Below are 21,646 nucleotides of genomic sequence, written 5' to 3' on the forward strand. Positions count from 1 at the left end.
CAGGGTGGCTAGAATAATTTGCTGTTTTAGAACAATGAGTATGCTAATTTCTGTGTTCTGTGAGTTGGTTTCAGTATTTTTGCTGTAACATCGGAAGTTTTTTGAACATCATCATAGGCTTGGTGTCCAAATGTTCAAAATGGAACAGGCCATAAGATATATTTTCCCCCCTCCAAAATTCTAAAACTTCGTTAGGAGAAAACCTTTCGACTTTTTAAGTTCGTCGAGTTCACAAAGCATTAATATTACATTAAAAATGAATTCTTCATTTCAGCTTTACGATAATAAGGATACCAGTGGGAATCGAGTGTGGATTGGTTTGAATTCTCTCAGTAGGGGTATTTTTAGATGGTCGGATGGAAGCCCAATAGATTTCACTTATTGGAACGAAAACGAACCTAATAACTACCAAAATCAAGAAAAGTGCTGCAATATGTATGTAGGAAATGGTAAGTCCTTTTATTAGTGCTACGACACATTGTCTCACGAACTTTTATGTTTTACATTTCTGTTGAAAAACCATTTATTGTCACGCCCTTCTTCTGTTTTCTTGATTAAGTAAAGGGGAGGGGTTGGAGGAAAGTATGTAAGCACTTCCTAGCTAACTATGTATACAAAAATTCTTTTAATAGTAAATATTTTGGAAGATTTTACATGACTGAACTGTGGCCATGATTTGAAAGAAAACTGAAAAATAAAAATACCATTTATTCTCAGTGCAACGTAGATATTCGATTGGTCTAAAAAGCCGGGGTTTAGAATCAAAATCTTCAGATACTGATGTGATCATCATCAACGATGAGAGCTGACATCGGAATTTAGTTTATAAAATTACTAAAAACGAGATAATGTGCAAAAGCGTACTCTTTTTGTACTTTAGAATTGACTTTAGAAATGGCTAGAAAGCTAGAAATTGGAATATTAGAAAATTAGAATTAGAATATTAAAGCTAGAAAAAAATTATCTACTTTTTCTGCTAACTTTGGTCGATGCAAATTTTGTATGGGTGAAAAATGACACCATTTCTAAAAGTTTCAAGCATGATCTTTCAAAGTATGCTAAATGTTTTACCATGCAAAATATTCCAAAACATTTGATGCTGGAAGCAAGATTCGCATTGAGTTAGTATAGTGTTTTCGTATTTTTGTCCAACCCTTGTAAATAAAGTTTCGCAAACATTGGGGAAAAATTATGAAATATCTAACAGGTCAGAATAAATCTAAGGCTTATTTTGCATTTGTTGTGACAATTGTGAAGCGTTTGTAATTATATTCGAGAGGATGACGTCATTGCTCTGGCAATTTGGTAGTCTCAGGTTCTGTCCTCCAAAGAAGTAACAAACGTAAGCATGTATTCTGTCTGACGAAAATCTTATGTTGGAGCCATTTATAAATGATACCACACTTTCTTCTTCAATATAATTTGCCCCACCACCCCTTTTTTGCAAAGTGTTAAACTTTACCATATCCCCCAACTCTCTTTTTAGATATCACGCTATATTATATAAACATCTGATAGCAGTGCAAAAACAAAACATAAAATATAGATAATTTTTCAAATTTTATTTTCTGATAAAATTTTTAATCTTTACTTCCGTTTTTCAGTAATGTTCGTGGGCTTGACAATAATAACGTTCAGATGTGTATTTATTTTAATGAGATAGATGAAAATAAATAAATAAATTAAACATATATACAAATATTTGATCTGCTGATTTTAAATCATTTTTTTTACCAAACTGTGCAATATTACACTTTTTGTTGTCCAACAAACTATCCAAATTTCACAGACCCCATTCTTCTTCTCCAAGTGATACTTTACTTTTGGGTTGCCCCTTATCGAATCGTTGTTATTTGTAACATCGGGAACCAAAACAGTAAATAAAAAATTTCCTCTCTGAAAAAAAAAAAAAAACTCTACATAACTAGAAATTCTTTCATTTTATTCAGAACTTGAAATTACACTGAATAGTCTCTCAAAAGTTAACTTGAAATTTCGAAATATATATTGGGTACTATTTAAAAATTTCCTTAATTCCAGATTGACAAATATTCCTTTCCGATTTTTTGAGGGAAGAAAACACTGAGTCAATTACATTTACATTTGTGTTATTTTACAGTTTCCGAACAACATCAGATAAAATAGAAGTTTTAAATGGAGTCAGTGCCGGATTAAGCGTAGGCGGGGTCCTAGGCCATTCAAATTTTTGGGGTCCCTTAGATTAAATTTTTTTTCTTGTATATTTTATATTTATTTAAATATAAAAGTATTTATATATCTTTTCACATAAGAAAGCATATTTAAACTAAAATAAGTATAACATTAATAACTAAAATAAGTAATAATAAATATGATTAACATTTTGTAAAAAAATTATCGTACTTTACTAATATATATTTGAAATATATATTTGATTTTTTTGTTTTTCTTAATTTTCTAAAATTTATTTTCAAAAAATCCATTTTAAGAGGCAATGGTCTAGTCTAGCCTAGAGCCCCTGAATTAGACAGGCCGACTTATCATTTATTGTTGGAGCAAAGAGCTAACATAAGCACAGCGAATAAATATTTTCAAGTGGTAGTTTATTAATTGTAATTCTTGGTTTAATAAGTTCGATTTAGTAGATTTTAATCCACCACTATTTCTAAACAATGCGTGGGCTTATATAATTCACCACTTTACTGTACTTATTACATGCTCATACCCACCAACTGCTATGGAATTTCCGTAGTTTCAGAAATCTTCTTTTCAGACGGTAGCAAAATTAATGTCTTAATATTTAAAAAAAATTCATTTCAGCGTAACTTGTCCACTATTACTTATAAAAGTGCAGGCCTTATGGCTAGATTCTTAAGTTCTGATAAAAGTTTTATGAGAGATCCATTTGCCTTAAAAATTTCTACTTTGGTTCGCTACCACTAGAAAGAATTATTTTCAAAATCCTCATAAGTTGGAAAGTATGCATGCTTTACATTTTTAAAAGAAAGCAAAAGTTGTCAACTATTCGCAAAATTTACTTTGTAGTTATTTACCGTTTTCTAAATTATTTTGGCGTGTCCGGCTCAGTTGGCATCTCTGTGATAACATGACTAATACTAACATAACGTTAACGTGCGAACTTGTTTGCTCCAATATTGCTTGATAGGTCAGCTCTGATAGTATAGGAGCCTTAGTCTAGCCTAATGGGTAATCCAGCACTGAATGGAGTGTTAGCATCGTTTCCTGCGTCAGAATCTTTTAGATCAGCAAATTACTTCACCAACTTCAATTGGGCAAATAGACATTCTGTCCTCTTCACTTACCCTCCAACATTTAAGGTTTTAGTAAAAGTATTTTCCCAGTGGTATTGAACTAAGACCGAAATTTTTAAAACAAGTATAATATCTGATAGAACTAACCCAATTTTTCGGTGCAGGATTACCTGCCATGGTTAACCCAACGGTTAGGGGATTTTAATTTATGATCCGGATAGTTTACGTCAGCTCTGTGGTCGATGCGAGCCGGATCAGATTTCGTATCAACCAACCAACTCTGGGATTAGAACCTAAATCAACTCATTAGTAGGCTTGGGCTTTTTTGCACGTGCCACCTTGGCTCCTAAAACACCGTTTATAATAAGAAAATATTTTTAAGTTCACTGAGAAATTTTACAATGCACGCTTTTCCCTATCAATGTAGAAGGAGTTCAAAAATCATAATTTCAAATTTACTTTTACGAAGAAAAAAAAAATCAGCAAGAAAAAGAATTATCTTTCAAGTTTTCTACATTCCATTTTTTTTCGTTTTAAAATAAAATGTAGATACTTTTATATTTATTACTGATTTAATGCTTAGGTTTATGGAATGACGAAAATTGCAACACTGAAATGAATTTTATATGCAAACAAAACAAAGATGCTCCAGATGTGGATGACAAACTGACAACAATAGATCCCCTTATAGGAAACTGCAAAAAAGGGTGGCTCCCTTATCGTAAGTATGAATAGTAAATTCCTTTCCTTTTAAACTGCAATGATTTGAAAAGAACTATTATCGAAAAAGTGACAGTAAACTTAACATTTAGACTAAATACAGGATATCCAGCTGAGGAATGACTGACTTCAAAATTAAAAAATTCAGAAACAAATGACATGTTTGTTGTGTAAACTCTAAAACTCTTATGCAGAAATAGTACCTACATTAGAAATTTTAGTTACAAAAGTTATCAACAGATGTCGCTGCAAGCTACCGATGACCAGAACGATTAGTTCTTGCATTGAAACATGAAAGTAGGTCGTGGCACTGGATTATGAAGTACCATGTAATTTGTTTCTGGAACTGGAATTTCCCAGGTAACACAACAGTTCTACGTCATTTGAATTCCTGGACTTTGTATAGCACACAGCAACACTTGTTGATAACTTTTGTTGCTGATTTTCAAAAGCTCTACATGGTTTTTTTCGTATATCACAATGAATATACCGTTTATTTAATTCCTTTATCATCTTTTTCCCCCAGATATTTTTAATCTTGAAAACAGTCAGTCGTTCACTAGACACCATGTAGATGTTCTCATAGAAACGATACCTTTTATAAGACACAATTTAATGATCACAAACCGTAATTAGCACTTTGCCGCGAATGACAGCAATACTGTCGTGCAATTGAAAAAATAACGTTAAGTGCTTCACGAATAAAGTGGCTCGACAACTGTACTCATTTTATTTCTAATGCTATGACCGCTATCAGGGTATTTCAAAAAACCGATAAAAAAAATTATTTTGTGAAATTTTTTTGCAATATCTAGGTTGCATATAAAGATTCCAAATATATAAAAATCTCAACTTTGCATTTTTTGTCACTCATGTTGATTTTTCAGTTGCACGGCAGGATAGTTGTCCAATTTTTGGCGATAAGTAAGCAAATGACGGTTATATCTGTCCTAATCTGGAATTATTGTAATAATTACAACCATTGATTATATACCCTTTGCACTTAAAGCAATATACGTGTCGCCATAAATTATCAACCATTTTGAATGTTAAATGTTAATCACTTTATTGTTTAGTTTCAACTTTATTTAATAGCCTCCAGATGTTGTATGGTAATTCTGCAAACAGTGGGTTTTGCTTTGTCTTGTAAAGTTCGTTTTTTTATGTCTTGAAAGAATCTCGAGTGCAAAGGGTTCACAAGTTTCAGCAGTAAACAGTATGTCGTGGATCATTTATCTTCGTTTTATTTTCTTCGGACAGGACACAACGTTTTTCTTAAGTAAACAAGATAAAAATTTAACACATGATTTAACACAAAATTTAACACATAAGTCACTGCTAAAGAAATGTAGAAAAGCAGGAGAGCAGGAAAGCAGGCCTGCTTTTCTGCATTTCCTTAGCAATGAATTATGTGTTCAATTAGTAACATAATGTTACATTTTTATCTTGTTTATTTAAATGTGTTTTTTGTAATTCACACTATTTTTATATACTGATCGTAATGTGAGATTACGAATTTTATTCTCTTCATTTTGATTGTGCTTCCATTATAAGGAAAGTTTTGCAAATAGATAATTATTTTAAACAAATTTCAGATGGTAATTAAAATTTTCCGGGAGGGGGGATGCAATATAAAAAGCTTCTGTTAATCTTTTTATGTTATTCATTATTTGCAAATCATTTTCTTAATTTATTATTCAAAACGCAGCGTTTTCTCCCACTTTTAAACTCACATCCTGTCCTTTAATTTACTTTTGGCTCAAGTATGCGTTAATTAAAAGTAAGGCATTTTCCCCTTTTAATGATCAATGGAACTCTAATGGCTAAAATTAGAATTGAAAAAAAATGTCCGTAAGTAAAGAGAAGAGGCGGAAAACATGTTGGAAGTGAAAAAAAGTGTTTATTTCTCTTCGAATCGGATCAACTTCTTTGTTATTTATCAAAATCTATCTTACTATTTATTTATCGAAGAGTAAAGAATTAATATTCACATTCTGTACGAATACTCTATCAGCCAGTGACGACGGAATTAAAAAACAGCGAAAAAAATAGTCAATTGTTGAGGCAAAAACGAAACAAAGGTAGGCGAAAATCAAACCAGGCTGTGATGAAATCCAATCTCCAACGCCGATGACGAGAGGGGAACTTTCAGCGGGTGAGGCAACGTTTATCTCCGTAGCTGATCAAACTAAACCTTTTTTTTTTCTTTTCTTTTGTATTTGTTTTTTCATCTATGACAACTCCATTCCTCAGCTATGTGATCGGTGCTCTCCTGTTACTTTTTCTTATCTTTTTATTTATATATTTGAAAGAAGAATTTTATTAATCCTGCACCCGTTTCATCAGGTCTTAACATCCTGCCGGCTTGTGATGATAGCAGTTGTGCGAACAAATCAAACAGGCACATGATTTAAAAAAGAGCAGAGAGATGAATGACGAGAGAGAGAGTGTGTGGATATCGGCAGAGAGAGAGTGTCACAATTTCGTCGTGCTGTTGCATAAAATGTTATGGAAAATCTTGCAAAGAAAATCCGTAAAATGTCTCGATTTAGGGAATAAGGGAAATCTTAGTAATTGTAATTGGTTTATCAAACAGGTCGCGCGATTCCCTCAAAGAGCAAAGGGAAAAATGTCTAAAAAATAGGTTAAACGACTGGATGTGAATTTAAAAAATTTTAAAGTGTGAGAAAGCGTTTCGCTTTTATCTATCTATCTATCTATCTATCTATCTATATATATATATATATATAAGTTCAAAATGAAGAATAAAACAAAGAAAATTATGGATAAATAGAAAAATAGAAAAATTATATATAGAATATAAATAGAAAAATTATAAAAATTTTGCGGATATAATCGTGTGGACTGAAGAAAAGATTATATATTTTTTTCCTGTTTTTTTTTCCGGTTTTTTAAATAAAATTTCATCCTTTTTTTTTAATTTTTTTTATTTTTTTTATTTTTTTTATTTTATTTATTTTTTTTTTTTTTTGTATATAAACTGTTGTTTGTTATTTTTTTACTTATTATTTCCCCCCCCCCTTTTTTTACACATGTCTATAATTTTTCTTTGTTTTATTCTTCATTTTGAACTTATCTAATGACTTCTGTTTACTTACAGCTTAAGCGCAATAAATGAAACTTATTGTTTTTCTTAACTTTCTTCGTGTTTTCTTGTATTTATTTATTTATTATATATATATATATATATATATATATATATATATATATATATATATATATATATATATATATATATATATATATATATATATATATATATATATATATATATATATATATATATATATATATATATATATACATATAATTCTTGTTGCTTTTAGATGATCGTTGCTATTTACTGAGAGGCTCAGTTGCGAAAGATAGATTAAATTGGACAGATGCTTCCGAATATTGCACTAAGCTTGGCGGATACATAACATCCATTCGAAACTCAAAAGAACAAGGTTTGTGTAAAAATTTGTTTCAATCAGAAACAGTTTTTTCTTCTTTTGCATGAGAATTTTGAACGAATCTTTGATATTTTCTCGTTGCTAATTTCAAATCTAAAATACATCTCTCTTTACTAGCTACAGTTTTTATGCAATACAATAATCAATATTTAAGAAGGATTTTTTTTTAAAAATTTATTTATATGAATGCTGAGTGTTCCGTTTTCTCTGCTACGTAGGGAGTGGTAGGAAGAAGACTATAATACATTTCAGTTTAAGATGCTATATTTTAAGGTCATGTATTTATTTTGTCTTACGTGTTACTTTAAAAGGACCAAATAAGTGTATATGTATGTATATAAACCTGTATGTTTTTTATAAACTTGTAAATTCAGATAAAGAATATGCCAAATTAAAAATTCCATTTTGAAAAAAATCTGTAGGTTCTGGAACAAGAATAATTTCAGGTTTCAAATCCTCATATCTGAATAAGGAAAGATCAAGTAATTGTATATATGCAACAAAAAAATTTGTTCCTATATTTACAAAAAATTATTTCACTGAGTTTTTTAATCATGATGTTTTAGTGATTCTTGCTTATTCTTAATTAGCATTTCGAAAGAAAAGCATTTCCGAAAATAAAATTAATAACTAAAGGATTTAAAACGTAGTTTTTAATATAATCTTAATAACAATAAATATAATAGTATATCTTGTAGGCAAAGAAAAAAAATTTCGGCATCATTAGAATTATAAATTTGTAACATTGTTATGTCAAATAGAACAAGCTGTTGATTTAGTATATTACCATACCTGCCAACTTTTAAACCCTTCCATTATGATTTTTCCCAGTGGTATTACAAAGGAATTGAAATTTCAATTTTAAGCAAAAAAATACGTTGTATTTGGAAAAGCCAAAGTTTTCAACCATGATGGCAATACATGATGGCATTTGTTTAATTTTTTTAAGAAGAGTGGTGATCAAAATCATTTAAAAATTAAGTTTATAAAAGAAAAAATAGTATATATTTGCTCCCACTTTAAATATGAAAATAAAATTTTACGCCAAATGCGTAAAAGTTGGCAGGTATGTGTTACACATATATATGTAGACGCATGCCCATATATCTGTGCACATATATACTCATGGGTGAAAGCCCTTATATAGCAAGACGGAAAAGAGAAAAACCTGGTACGTAAAACATTTCATTCCAGCATTTTTTTCGAAAAAAATGAAATATCTGTAACTATCAAGATTTCTTTTATAATTCTGGCATATATATAAAACTGCTTCTTTTCCAAGATAAAGTATATATTGTTGAAAAATTTAAAAAAAGAATAAGTAAACTCCTCCCCAAAACTAGCTATAACTGAAATGGTTTTACTACCAGCCTTTCCTCTTTTCCGTCTCGCTTTCACCCCTGTATATACTACATACACATTACACATATATTTGTAGACTCACTTGCTCTTATACTGAATGCTATTTATACGCATCCTAGTCAAATAGAAAAACTGGTAGCACAAATTGAAGAGGTAGAGGTTTGCCGCATTCTTTTGAATAAAGCGATGTTTCAAAATTATCGATGTTTCAAAATTTGAAGCAAATTTCAACAAAAGATGACGCTGCGCAATAATAAACATTATAAAACGATTGCTGCTTCTAAGACTATTCCAATTGAATTATAATCACGAAAGTCTGCTAATTTTGTGCACTATTATTGCTGCAAACGATGATTGACTTCCAATAAAGTCTTATGTTGAAATAAACCTTTATTCGATATTCTTTTTACTTAATTTTTGAAATCGATAGTTGTTTATGGGACAACCTGTGTTTGCACATGTATAAATAACACGGTAATTTTTCTCGAAGAAGAATTATAAAATACTAGGAGGCTTCGCCCTCTGCTCGCTAGTGCTCGCCAACCCCCGGAACTGCTTTCGCAGTTCATTTCGGATTGCTCCGCAATCCGATGCTCGCTTTGCTGTCTCATTGGATACGTTCTTAACGTTTAGCTTTTGCATACTTTTTTGAACCCTGAAGTTCCGAAAACTTCTCACTGTAGAAAATTCAACCGTTTTTTCCTCGGCGACAATCGAAGATGTGGCACACCCATATTCGGTTAGAATCGAAGACAAATGCTATTGTGTTTACGTAATGAGTTCACAACTTCTTAATTATATGGATAAATACGAAAAAAAGTTTAGAGATTTGTACAAAACGCCTACAATTAAAAATGAAAACTGTTGCCAACGCGAGAAAAGAAATATCATTGGTTTTATTGATGCATACGTATCAGCGTTTTACATAATATAGATATGCAGTACATGGGACAGTAGAATTAAAGAGTATCTTTTTCAGCCTATCTTGCATTTTTAATGCAAAATGCGAAGTCAGATACTTGGATCGGTTTTCATGACACAATCGAATCTGGAAAGTATTATTGGATGGACAATTCTGACATCTCCTATACTAACTGGGATAGTGGTGAACCCTCCTTCTTTGGAATACAAGTAATACATTTACTTACACATTTTGTTTGATTCTTGCGTTTTTATTAACTTTTTTTACTCTAGGCAAGCGGTTCCCAATGTTTTAAGACTATGGAAACCTAAAATGATAGAGCTACATTTGGCGGATATCCGAGACTTAAGGAATGAATTTCATCAGCAATCGTGAATACATTAATTAACGAAACACTATTAATTATTTTAAAAATATGTAATGATCTACATTTTATTAAATTTTTTGAAAATATTTAAAAATTTAGTGAATGAGTGAAAAATAATATTTTTTCATTAAATCGTTTGATCAATAGTAGTCTTAAAATTAGTTTTTAGAACTCGCAGGACTAGAGCGTTGTCTGGTCGAGTTATTGATTTTATTTCAATGCATGCATAAACAGAAAATGAATGAGCAGAAATTTGGTTCACATTACTATAAAAACGAAAAAGGATGAAAAAAAAGCCCCGCCGAGAATGCTTATCAGAGAAACATACTTTATTAAATTTGGGTATTTTTATTTAATTTGAAACAATAATGGAACTTCTCAAAAAATGAATATATTTTTCATAATTCATTTATTATATTGTTATTTGAGAAAAAAAAACATTCTTTTAAAATTTCTTTCTTCACAAGCATTTCAAATAAATAATTTCGTAAAAATAAAGGAAATATTAAATAAATATCGGATTACAAATTGGGTATAAATTTAATTACAGGTTTTGAAAAACATTACTAGTTAAAAAAAATTTCTAGCGTTCCGAGGAATACCATTTGGGAACCACTGCTCTAGGCAATATCTGCACAAAATTTTAAGTGTAAAAAACTCGTTTCACACGTTACCAAACACTTTAAATTTGACGTTTGCGCTCAGAAACACCTTAATTTTTAATTGTTTATGACTGCCTTATGAAACGGAGCTCCAGTTTGGAAGTGAAAATAATCACATTTCGACATAGTTTTTTTTCCATGTCCTCGGCGGTTACTTACTCATCTTCTCTTCCTCCCCCTCCCCCCAAAAAACAATTAATATCTTATCTGGAATGTTCTAGCTTTCTTTTCGATGTATTACTGAATAATTAACTAATAAATGCATTAGTACACTTCACACTAATTATGCCCCTTAAATTATTAACTAAAATGTGTAAAACCAGGAAGTCTACAGTTCACTAAAAATTTCGTGACCTTTATTCCAAATTTCATAATTTTCAAAGATTTTTGAGATAAGTAATTTTTGAAATACAATTCATCCATCATTATCGAAATTTATCTGGGAGCACGAGGCAGTTAACGTCCCTTTTCCCATCTATTTTGAGATTTCATCTTTACGTGGCTCTTTCTGGCATCTGGAATGCAAATTGGAGCGAAAAGAAATTTATACATATTTTGTATTCTAGAAAAAGGTGCGTCGCGACAAAAATAAGCTGCCATTGGCCTGAGGTTTATGTCTTCTCTCAAGTTTTTAAAAGTAAAAATTTCATTAAACCCTGCGGTATCGCAATTTGTGATTTTTTTCAAAAAAATTGCAATTTAGCCTTGGAATATGATAATCTAAAAAAAATCTACGTTGAGATCGCGATGTGTGTTCTTATTTGGGATAAACCATCTTGCTTTAGTTATTTTTCGGAGTATTTGTTGTTGTGTTGTTGACGCATGCCTGTTTAGGCAGAAGGGGTGCGATTGTTCTTGTTTTTCAGTGGCGCCATCTATGGCTAAGAATTCAATTTCTGCCACACCATACGTCACACCCGTTTATAGGGCGGACCCATTCATACATCCATTCATTCATCCACAGATCGTAATTTTGACCTGAATCAGAGAACAAACGAACTCTAATCCAGTGCCCTCAGAGGTATTGATTTGTTATGAGACCATGGAGGACTTTTGCGACACGACAGATTTAACGTGCATCAGTCACTTTACTACACGGGAAGTCTTAGGCCGGTGGGGTTTAAACCCACGAACTCTCGGACATGGGCCCAGTGCCCTACCGACCAGGCTATCCCCGCCGGAGTATTTTATTCTTGCATCTTTTGAGTTGCTCTAGGAGTGATGGGGAGATGTTACACCAAGTTGGAGATGCGTAAGTTAGGATGGGACTAATCATTGAGTTATAGAGTAAGCGTTTAGGTCTGAGTTCCATTTTAGAGTTCTGAAGAAGGATTTGCAATTTGTGGCAGGCTGCTTGTGCTTTGTTGGTAACTCATTTGACATGACAATTCCAATTAAATTTGCTGTTTATGACCAGACCAAGATACTCTGCGCTGTTGACAATGGGGATAACTTTGTTAAAGAAAACAACTTAATTTTTTGATAGGATGGTTTCTCTTTAATGTTGAATAATTAGTAGCTTAGATTTTTGTCCGTTAATTTTATACTCCCAGTCTAGACATTAGGTTTTTATTTCATTCAGCTTTTCTTGGAGTTTCTGTAGGGAAATGTTAGTTTTTTTTACTTCGTAACGACTCCAGTGTCATCTGTAAAAAAAGGTGTGATACTATTAAAATCTTGTCTGTCCACAGGAAAGTCGCAGGTAATAATTCATCCAATGAAGCTTATACTAAAGAATAGGAATTCATTTTTAAAAAGAAGTGATAATTCACAGATCCCCCAAAACAGATTTTAGTTTGAGACGATAGACACTCTGAGGATGGTTATAACTACCATTTGCGCAACGTCTAACTTTTCAGGAAGATAATGCGAAAATGACTTTCAAAATATAGTACTAAGATAATAAAATGTTTCAAATTATTCTAATATTTCAGAAAGATTGTGTGAAAATGACTTTCAAAATATAGTACTAAGATAATAAAATGTTTTGAATTATTCTAATATTTAAGAAAGGCTGTGTGAAGATGACTTTCAAAATACAATACTATGATAATAAAATGATTCAAAATATTCTAATATTTCAGGAAGATAATGCGAACATGACTTTTAAAGTACACTACTAAGATAATAAAATGTTTCAAATCATTCTTATACTTCAGAACGATTTTGCGAAAATGACTTCCGAAGTATAATTCTATGATAATGAAATGTTTTAAATTATTCTAATATATGAGAAAGATTGTGTGAAAATTCCTCTCCAAATACAATTCTAAGATAAAAAATTTTTTTAAAATTATTTTAATTTTTCAGGAAGATTGTGTGAAAATGAAATATAACTCTGCAACAAGCGGTGTTTGGGAAGATGATGTTTGCAGTAAAAAACTGCCGTTTATATGCCAAATGGAAAAAGGTAAGAGTTACTAGTCAAAAATGGCTTTATCATCAATATTTTACTGTATGAACATGCAAGTTAATATAAAGTAGTTAGTAGTTGTAAGAAATTTAAGTGCATAATTAAGCTTTGTAAAATGACGAGAAAGAAAAACCTTAAAATAAATTGCGTCAAAAAACTTTCGGGTTTTTATGAAAAAAATTGAAAAATTCGTAAAATTTGTAAAGCTCGTAATTTTTTTAAAAACAAAATATTTTTCTAATTACATTTATTTAAATGTCTGTTGAATGAAAATTTGTTAAATAATTAATTAATAAACAAATTTATTATGAATTATTTATAACTATATAGTCATGATTTAACGCTTGTTGCTCCATTCGCATTTCCACTACCTCATCGAATCACGTCCCCGATCACGATCAGGATGAATGGGAAAAGGGTTGCGCGAAGTCGAGCACTTTACGATAGAACAGTTTAAAGAGACCCATTACCGCACACCCTCGGTCCCTTCGCAGACCGATCCAAGTGGTCACCCACCCGCGCGTTGACCACAGCCAGTCATGCTTGACTTTGGTGTTACAATAACTCAAGGAATGCAAATATAAAAAGAGCAAAAGTAGTAAAACATTGCGCTTTTAATCTGCATATGATGACAAAAATATTAAGAGCAAAAATAAAATAACAAATACATAAATTAAACGACAACGTTAGAAATTAAATAAACCTATAAATACAAAATATCATTGTAGGAATGTAAACAACTCATTTGTGCAAAAGCTTGATAAACAACATTAAATAAGAAACTTGTAATTCAAGACTATCTCTAATGTAATGAATAATTTCAACAATGACAAAATACTTGAACTATGTTGTACTATTAAAAAATTCCTTTACTATTTCTTGTGTGAGGCTTTAGATAAAATGGTATCATCCACGAGAAAGAAACAATGTAAGCAAACATCGCATGATGCGGAAAAACCAATCAGATGGTCGTTCGAGCTTCTGATTGGAACTCTAGTCGAGAATCTATAGTTCATAAAACTATAGTTTTGAAAACTGTGAAGTCAATCTCCGTTCGAAAAAGACATGTTCTCTCGAACGCGGATCAGAACTCGAGTTTAGAATACGATCGTAAATCGAAACTTTTCTGCCTCAATCTTTCCAACATTTGACAACACCCATTAATAAGAACTTTGATTTTTAAAGAGCTATTTAAAGATAAATGGTAACCTTTTTTACGTTCTCAACATTTTTTTTAAAGAATGATCACAAATACAATTGTGATTGATCATAGATTTTGACCAGAAACACAAATGTCCATAAACACAATGAAACAAGCCACCACACGGTTTTTTGTAGGTAGTCCGATCAGACAGACCGCTATGAAAGTAAACCAGTTTATGAAAGAGCCATTTAATAGAAAATCTAGTAAAAATAAGAAAGTGGTAGCAAATATATGTCTTAAAATTTGTTTAATTTATGAATATGATTGGTTTGTTTTATTTACTTGTCTACCACTACAGATTCAATTCTCAAATATACACGGTAAATTTCTTTCAGTCACTTTTTACAATAAAATTTGGGTTCATGCGCACTACAGGTTCACTTTTTAAATAGTCTGCGTAGGCTACCAATAAGAAACCGTGTGGAGGCTTTCTTATGTAGGAGGTGATGCACAAGCGCACCGACAATAAACACAATTGGGGTATACGTGTATTTTCCACTGCACTAATTTAAAGATTTTTTTTAATCAGTTGAATGCCATGCTAATTTTACATGGCTTGCTCGTCTGGCCGCACGGTAAAGAACTACAAACTAAATTTGCAAATGTAACACAGATTTTGCTAGTTTATAAAAGGTTTAGTATGTCATATCAGGAAAAAGTGGGGAATTATATATACCTACGAATTGTTTACAAATAGTGGTGGACATAAATCTACTAAATTGAATTTATTAAACCAAGAATCACAATAATTAAGTAAATTTTGAATAAATTTTCTGCAATTCCATAAAAGAGTGTAAATTTTATAGTTCTATAGCATGTTATACGCTGTCAGAAAGCTGTTTTTCACGGCCAATGTGAAAGGTTAGTGTCAGTAAGCGGTGGCAGACGCAGCCTAAATGTAATTTCAGTGTCAGCCACCGGTGGTTGACACAGCCTAAATGGAAAATCCAGTGTTAGCCACCGGTGGTTGACGCGGCCTACATGGAAAGTCCAGTGTTAGCCACCGATGGCTGACGCGGCGCTCAACGTGTTAATCAAAGAGAAATTTTGACAGAATTTTTTTTTTAAATGTGCACAACAATATCCGATTATGTAGCTTATACAAGTTTTAAAAATTCCTTCGTTTAATTTATTTTCTTTCTTCCAGATAAAAAACTTCCAGTACCACCTTACAACCATGATATTCAATGCATTCATCCTCAAGGCTGGCTTAGACAAGGCGTTATGTGTTACAAAATGTATGGAGGTAACACTATGACTTGGGATCAAGCAGAGACTGCTTGCAAAAGGGACGGAGCTGAACTTATCTCCATAACAGGAACTGAAATCATGGCAGTCGCTAATTTTCTAGGAACAGAGGTTAATCAATCATATTGGATAGGTCTTCGAAATAGTGTAAGAAGTACATTCATAGTACCTTTTGCATGTTTGAGATCTCTTTTTTCTACATCTAAACTCCTGTTTGTGAAAATTGCAACACCACGAAGGAATCGTCATAATTGAATGAAATTTAATACACAGTTGAGTGGTAGTGGTACAAATAAATGATTAAACTTTCAAGGCAAACAAACAATAACAAGAGATCAAAATCAGTATTTTATGTAGCCACCACGCTCCGCCATAAGTGTTACTACACGATGTGGCATGGAGTCAAGCAAACTTTGAATGTCTGTCTGAGGAGGAGAATTCCATACTGTTTGCATGCGTACCCAAAGTTCGTCTGTAGAAGCAACAGAGCGAGGATTACGAGCGAGACGCCGACCAACGAAATCCCACACATGTTCAATCGGTGACATATCCGGAGAATACGCCGGCCAAGGAAGAAGCTGTACCTGTCGCGATGCAAGGAAGGATTGAACAGTCCTAACAATATGAGGGCGGGCATTGTACTGTTGAAATACAGCACCTGGCAAGGCTTGAAGGAAGAGAACAGCTTGGGGCTGTAGAACTTCACTGATGTACCGGTTGCTGTTCAGATTACCCACAATTCGTAGCAATTGAGATCGTCCATGATATGCTATGGCACCCCAGACCATAACTCCGGGTGTTCGTCCACTGTGGCGTTCGATAACGCACTCCGGAAGATGGCATTCACCGGCATAGCGTCTGACACGAATGCGGCCATCATGGTACCTCAAATTGAAGCGAGATTCATCAGAAAACACGACACGCTGCCAATCAGCACGCCAGTCCCTATGCTGGTTGTCCCATTGCAGCGGCATGCTGCGAAGGTTTAGCGTGAGGGGATCCTGTATAAAGGAGTCCTTGCGCGCAGTCCACGCTGCAGCAGACGTCTACGAATTGATAAAGCACACAATGAAACACCTGTAGCTATTGGCCACCGTGCTGCTAGTTGTCTAGAGGGAGCCGTACGGTCCGTTAGCGCAACGCCGAACAAGTGTCTATCATCACGAGCTGACGTGACATTTCGGGGTCCACTCCCAGATTTCCGAGTTGTCCGACACTCGTCCTTCCACTGCTTTCAAACATGCATCACTGTGCTGCTGTTACGCTGCACACGAGGGGCTACTGTACGATAAGATAATCCAGCTTCACGAAGGCCGATGATTCTCCCCTGTTTAAACCCCGTAAGTTGTTGAAATATCGCTCTCTTTCGTCCAATAGGCATAAGTAATGACTAAGCTAACGTTTACCACTAGCAGATAACCACCGATAACCATACTAGCTTTGCTACAACCGTCTATTTATTCGGATCCATCCGCCGTTCAGAGGGCGCTGCTCAGCATACGCATGCGCTACGGGTCTGAAATTCTAATCATTTGCATATCATGCTCTACTTAAGATTTCCTGAAAATTTCAGCTCACTCGCGTAAGTCCTTCATGGTGTTGCAATTTTCACAAACATGAGTTTATTTAGTGGTCTTGCGTCTTAGAGACGAAGCTGTTGAATTCTGAATTCAGAGTATAGCGTCATTAAGTTGAATCTGTATTAAGAAGAATCAGCAAAGTATCTGTATTTAAGTATTTTTAGTATTTTTTCAAGTAATTGATAATAGTGTATTTTTATTCAATCTGAGGGGGGGGGGGAGAAGAAATTGGCATTAAAATTATGCTAGTCAGTAAATGATATAAATAGTCTAATTCCTTGTATGTTGCCGCTCGTTGCTAATTCTTGCTAACATATTACTTTCCCAATATGGAACGTGCTGCATAGTTTATGTGTTTTCATGATCATAGCCACTGTTTAGTTTATAATGGTTTGAATGTTAACATTCCTGTTTTTCATCGATATTCTTGTCTTTGCGAATGTAAAGCTACCAACTCTTCTGAATGTTTCCGGGTATAATGTTTTTAATGTTTGAAGTGGTTAAAAATTTTATGTTTTATTATTTGAATTTTGATTAATCAAGTTCTAGTTATTATTTTTTTCCTGGAATTATCTTTGGATAGACAAATTTCATAATTGTGAGTAAAAATTTTCAATTTGCTTGAAAAGTTCTCGAGATATAGCGAAATACACAAGATTAAAAACAAGAATTAACAATTAGATGAAATTAATTGGAAAAGAATTATTAGAAAAGATTAATTAGATGCAAAAGAAAAATTAACATTAAAGGATCCAAACTCTACTGACCAAACAATCGGAACCACATTTCCCAGATTGCGGCGACCACCTATATTTTGGGGGTCAAAAATCCGAATCCGTCGAAAAAAAGGTATGTTTATTCAGAGAAAGCACGTTCTTGTGTCTGATTTCTTAACTTAAAATATCGGCTGCACTTATTATTTGGCGAAAATCCGATCATTGGATTTAAAGCTATTCAGAGTGGTCAGTTTTTTTCTGCGCATTTCACGAACTGGTTCGCTTTTCAAGTGGTCTGATTAACCTATGAGTAAAAAAATTGTGAGGAGGTTTGAGACATTGGAGGAGATGGTATATAGCTCATTTTCCTTAATATGAAAAAAGTATTATTTGTTGTTATTTTTTTTCCAGGAGGAAAATAAATTGTCATGGGTGAACAAATGGCCGATTACTTTGACCAAATGGGGTAAAAACGAACCGAAATCGTACGATGAAAAGCTGTGCTACTCAAGTACACCTGATGGATACTGGGAAAGAACTCCATGTGATCAAGAACTGCCATACATTTGTCAAATAACTACAGGTGAGCATGATTTCAATTTTAGTGCTGCATATTTTTACAGTTTCTAGCAAGAAGGCACAAGAAGGTTATGGACAAATAGAATTATTATAATAGAATCTATTATATATGTCTGTAGTTCTATAATAATCTATAATTATAATGATCATAATAGAATCTATTACAATCATTATCTATAAACAGGTTTTGCAAATTAATTCGTCGAAGTCTATAAGATTAGAAGATTTACAAAGAGTTAATTTCCTAATGATACAAATTCCTAATATTGTGTGTCATAGTTGTTTAATTTTCGAAATTATTTTGTTATTGTTTAATATTTCATTAGTAGACATTTATGTAATTATTGTTTTGAAACTGAAGTCAAAATTCTCATAAATAACGGAACATGCATATAATAGTATATGTAGAATAACGGGAAGAAAAATATTATCCTGAATACTTGAGATTCCACGGACTAAGAGCCACTCTTAATGGCCCTAAATGTTTACGAATTATTTAAAAATTGAGGAATCAGACACAAAAGCGTACTTTTACTTATATTGAAAAAACATAATTTTTTTTTAATTGAATTGACTATTTTACTGATAACAATCTGCCAAATAAATTTCAATAGTTAAGTCAGAGGCCGGTATAGTCTGGTTGGTAAGGCACTGGAACCATGTTCAAGAGTTTGGGGGTTCGATCCCCCTCCCCCCGACTGAAGACTCCCCGTGAGGTAAATGGTGACTGATGCACGTTAAATCTGTCGAGTCGCAAGGTCCTCCATGTTCCCATAACAAATCAATACCTGTGGTGGTACTGATCCATGAGTTTCCTTGTCTTCTGGATTGGTTCAAAATTACAAGGCTACGAAGTTAGTAGTCGTATACCAACAATTGGGTCGGCTGTTCAACGACGGATAAAATAAAAAAAAAATAAAAAAAATAAAAATAGTCAGGAGAGTGGTCGGAAGCTTAGATCTCTAATGTTAATATCCTTTTTCGCGTATTTCCCATCTGAAAGTCGTATTTTTACACTTTGGTTTCTCAAGAGCTATTCGGTAGATTTCCTTCAAAATTTAGATTTTATCATATTAATTTGCTTAGCTTGAAATAGTGTAAAAATTTTAGTAACCTTTCAATTAAATAATTAGCAAATCAAATTATAAAAAAAATTATCGGAAATTAGTAAATTAAATTATAGTTTAATTTAATGGTCAGATTTTTGGAATGGTTCGTGATCCTAACTTCAAATGTTCTAATTAATCAGTGCAGTTGATGATTTAAGTGAAGAATAAACGTACCGTTCTTTCGACGGTCAATGGATTGACTTTCAAAACGGAGGTGTGTGGTACCAAAGTCTAGAAAATGTGGTCCCAATAGTTTGCTTAGAAGAGTGGTGTAAATGTCTGGTCTTTTAAGCAAAATACCTTACTTTCATATCAATCATCTTACTTGAGTTTTCACATCGTTAGCCTAGAATTGGAAGCTCTCTAAATGTGTTTGAAATGTATTTTGTAACTTCTTGCAGGTAAGCCACCACCTATAAAAAAATACGCTGGAGATTGCATCAAGACTTCTAGTGATTGGGTACCTACTTCTGGCAGCTATTGTCTCCTTCCAGTAAAAACACTTAAAGATTGGTATTCTGCATTCCTTTACTGCTTTTCATATGGTAAGTATTTTTATTAACTACGTTTAATAAATAGTTTATACCTCAGATGATTTCAGGGACAGAACGTACCCCCCCCCCAAAAAAAAAAAGAAATTGAAAAGTAGTAATCAATAAAAGTTGTTAAAAGCTACTTAAATTTAATAGCTTACTTCTTTTAGTTTATTACTGAAAATAAATCTGCCAAATGTTTTTAACAGAAACAAACACCCTATAGCAGCAGTTTACCACTGGTGTTCTTCGAGAAGTTGTGAACCGCATGGAAAGGGCGCAGAGGTTCTGATACTTGGATTTGTTTTTGATATGCAAAACACACATTTGCAAAAACATATAATTAAAAATTCACCGAAATATCATTCTTGTTAAGTAACAGGATTGGTCAAGTTGGGAAACCATGCACAAATGGAAAAGGTTTTTTTAAAATTATGCACGGCGGAAACAATTGCCCGCGTACTCAATGAAGATGCAGCGAAGAAATATTGTTAAAAAAAACAACTTCTAGATCCGGGATTCATGTTAAAAAACAAATTTCTAATCCATGATTCATGTTAAAAAACCAATTTCTAGATCCGTGATTCTTCATGTTTAATAGCCAATTTCTAGATCCGTGATTCATGTTAAAGGACCAATTTCGAGATCCATGATTCATGTTAAAAAGCCAATTTCTAGATCCGTGATTCATGTTAAAAAACCAATTTCTAGATCCGTGATTCTTCATGTTTAACAACTAATTTCTCGACCCGTGATTCATTATAAGCAACTAATTTCCAGATCCGTGATTTATTATAAACAATATTGTACGAACATGGTTTCTGAAGTTGGAATTTTTATATTCTATTGACTCAAGTCTGGGTTCCCCCAGGCAGATCATTTAAGGTTCAATAGTCGAATAAAATGGGAACTGCTGTCATATATAATCATAACACGTTGAATGCCGCGGGGGTCACCGGTGATCGGCGAAGCCAAGATTATTAGAAACACATAATTCTAGTAAATTTTTAGTTTTCTACTATTATTATCGTTACTAAAGTGGTTTGAAGAAATTAATACAATATAGAACACACAAAAATAGTTTTATTTATATACGCAGAGATGCCAACTTGCTCCGGACAGTGAATAAATGTTTTCAAGTGGTTGTTTATTAATTGTGATTCTTGGTTTAATGAATTCAATTCAGTAGATTTTTATCCACCACTATTTCTAAACAATTCGTAGGTTTAGATAATTCTCAATTTTAATCCGATACGTCGTGCGAAACCTTTTAGAAAACTAGCAAAATCTGTCTAATACTTGCAAATTTAGTTTGTAGTTATTTACCGTGGCATTAAACTTGTTAATGTATGGTGATAGCAACGTATAAATTCTGTTGCGACTATAATTCCACCACTTTGATGATTTTGCAGCTTAAATGGACGTATTCCCTTGCAGGATAATCTGATTTGGGTTGACTATGCTTGCTTCAAATGCTAGTAAATGAGTTTCTAGTAGTTTTTGG

General features: G+C 32.8%; 1 protein-coding gene across 1 annotated transcript in view; it reads left to right on the top strand.

The window, feature by feature from the left end:
• LOC107452426 (macrophage mannose receptor 1) overlaps positions 1-21,646 on the top strand; it is a 77,342-nt gene that overhangs the window by 28,323 nt on the left and 27,373 nt on the right. The window contains exons 13-20 of the mRNA XM_087163678.1: positions 275-449; positions 3,835-3,972; positions 7,319-7,441; positions 9,789-9,940; positions 13,071-13,170; positions 15,525-15,772; positions 18,333-18,504; positions 20,011-20,154. Coding sequence (XP_087019804.1) covers positions 275-449; positions 3,835-3,972; positions 7,319-7,441; positions 9,789-9,940; positions 13,071-13,170; positions 15,525-15,772; positions 18,333-18,504; positions 20,011-20,154 — 1,252 coding nt within the window. The remainder of the gene's footprint in view (positions 1-274; positions 450-3,834; positions 3,973-7,318; positions 7,442-9,788; positions 9,941-13,070; positions 13,171-15,524; positions 15,773-18,332; positions 18,505-20,010; positions 20,155-21,646) is intronic.

This window comes from Parasteatoda tepidariorum, chromosome 5 (assembly GCF_982258835.1).
Source record: "Parasteatoda tepidariorum strain Cologne lab strain chromosome 5, Ptep-v5.0, whole genome shotgun sequence".
Taxonomy (NCBI): Eukaryota; Metazoa; Arthropoda; class Arachnida; order Araneae; family Theridiidae; genus Parasteatoda; species Parasteatoda tepidariorum.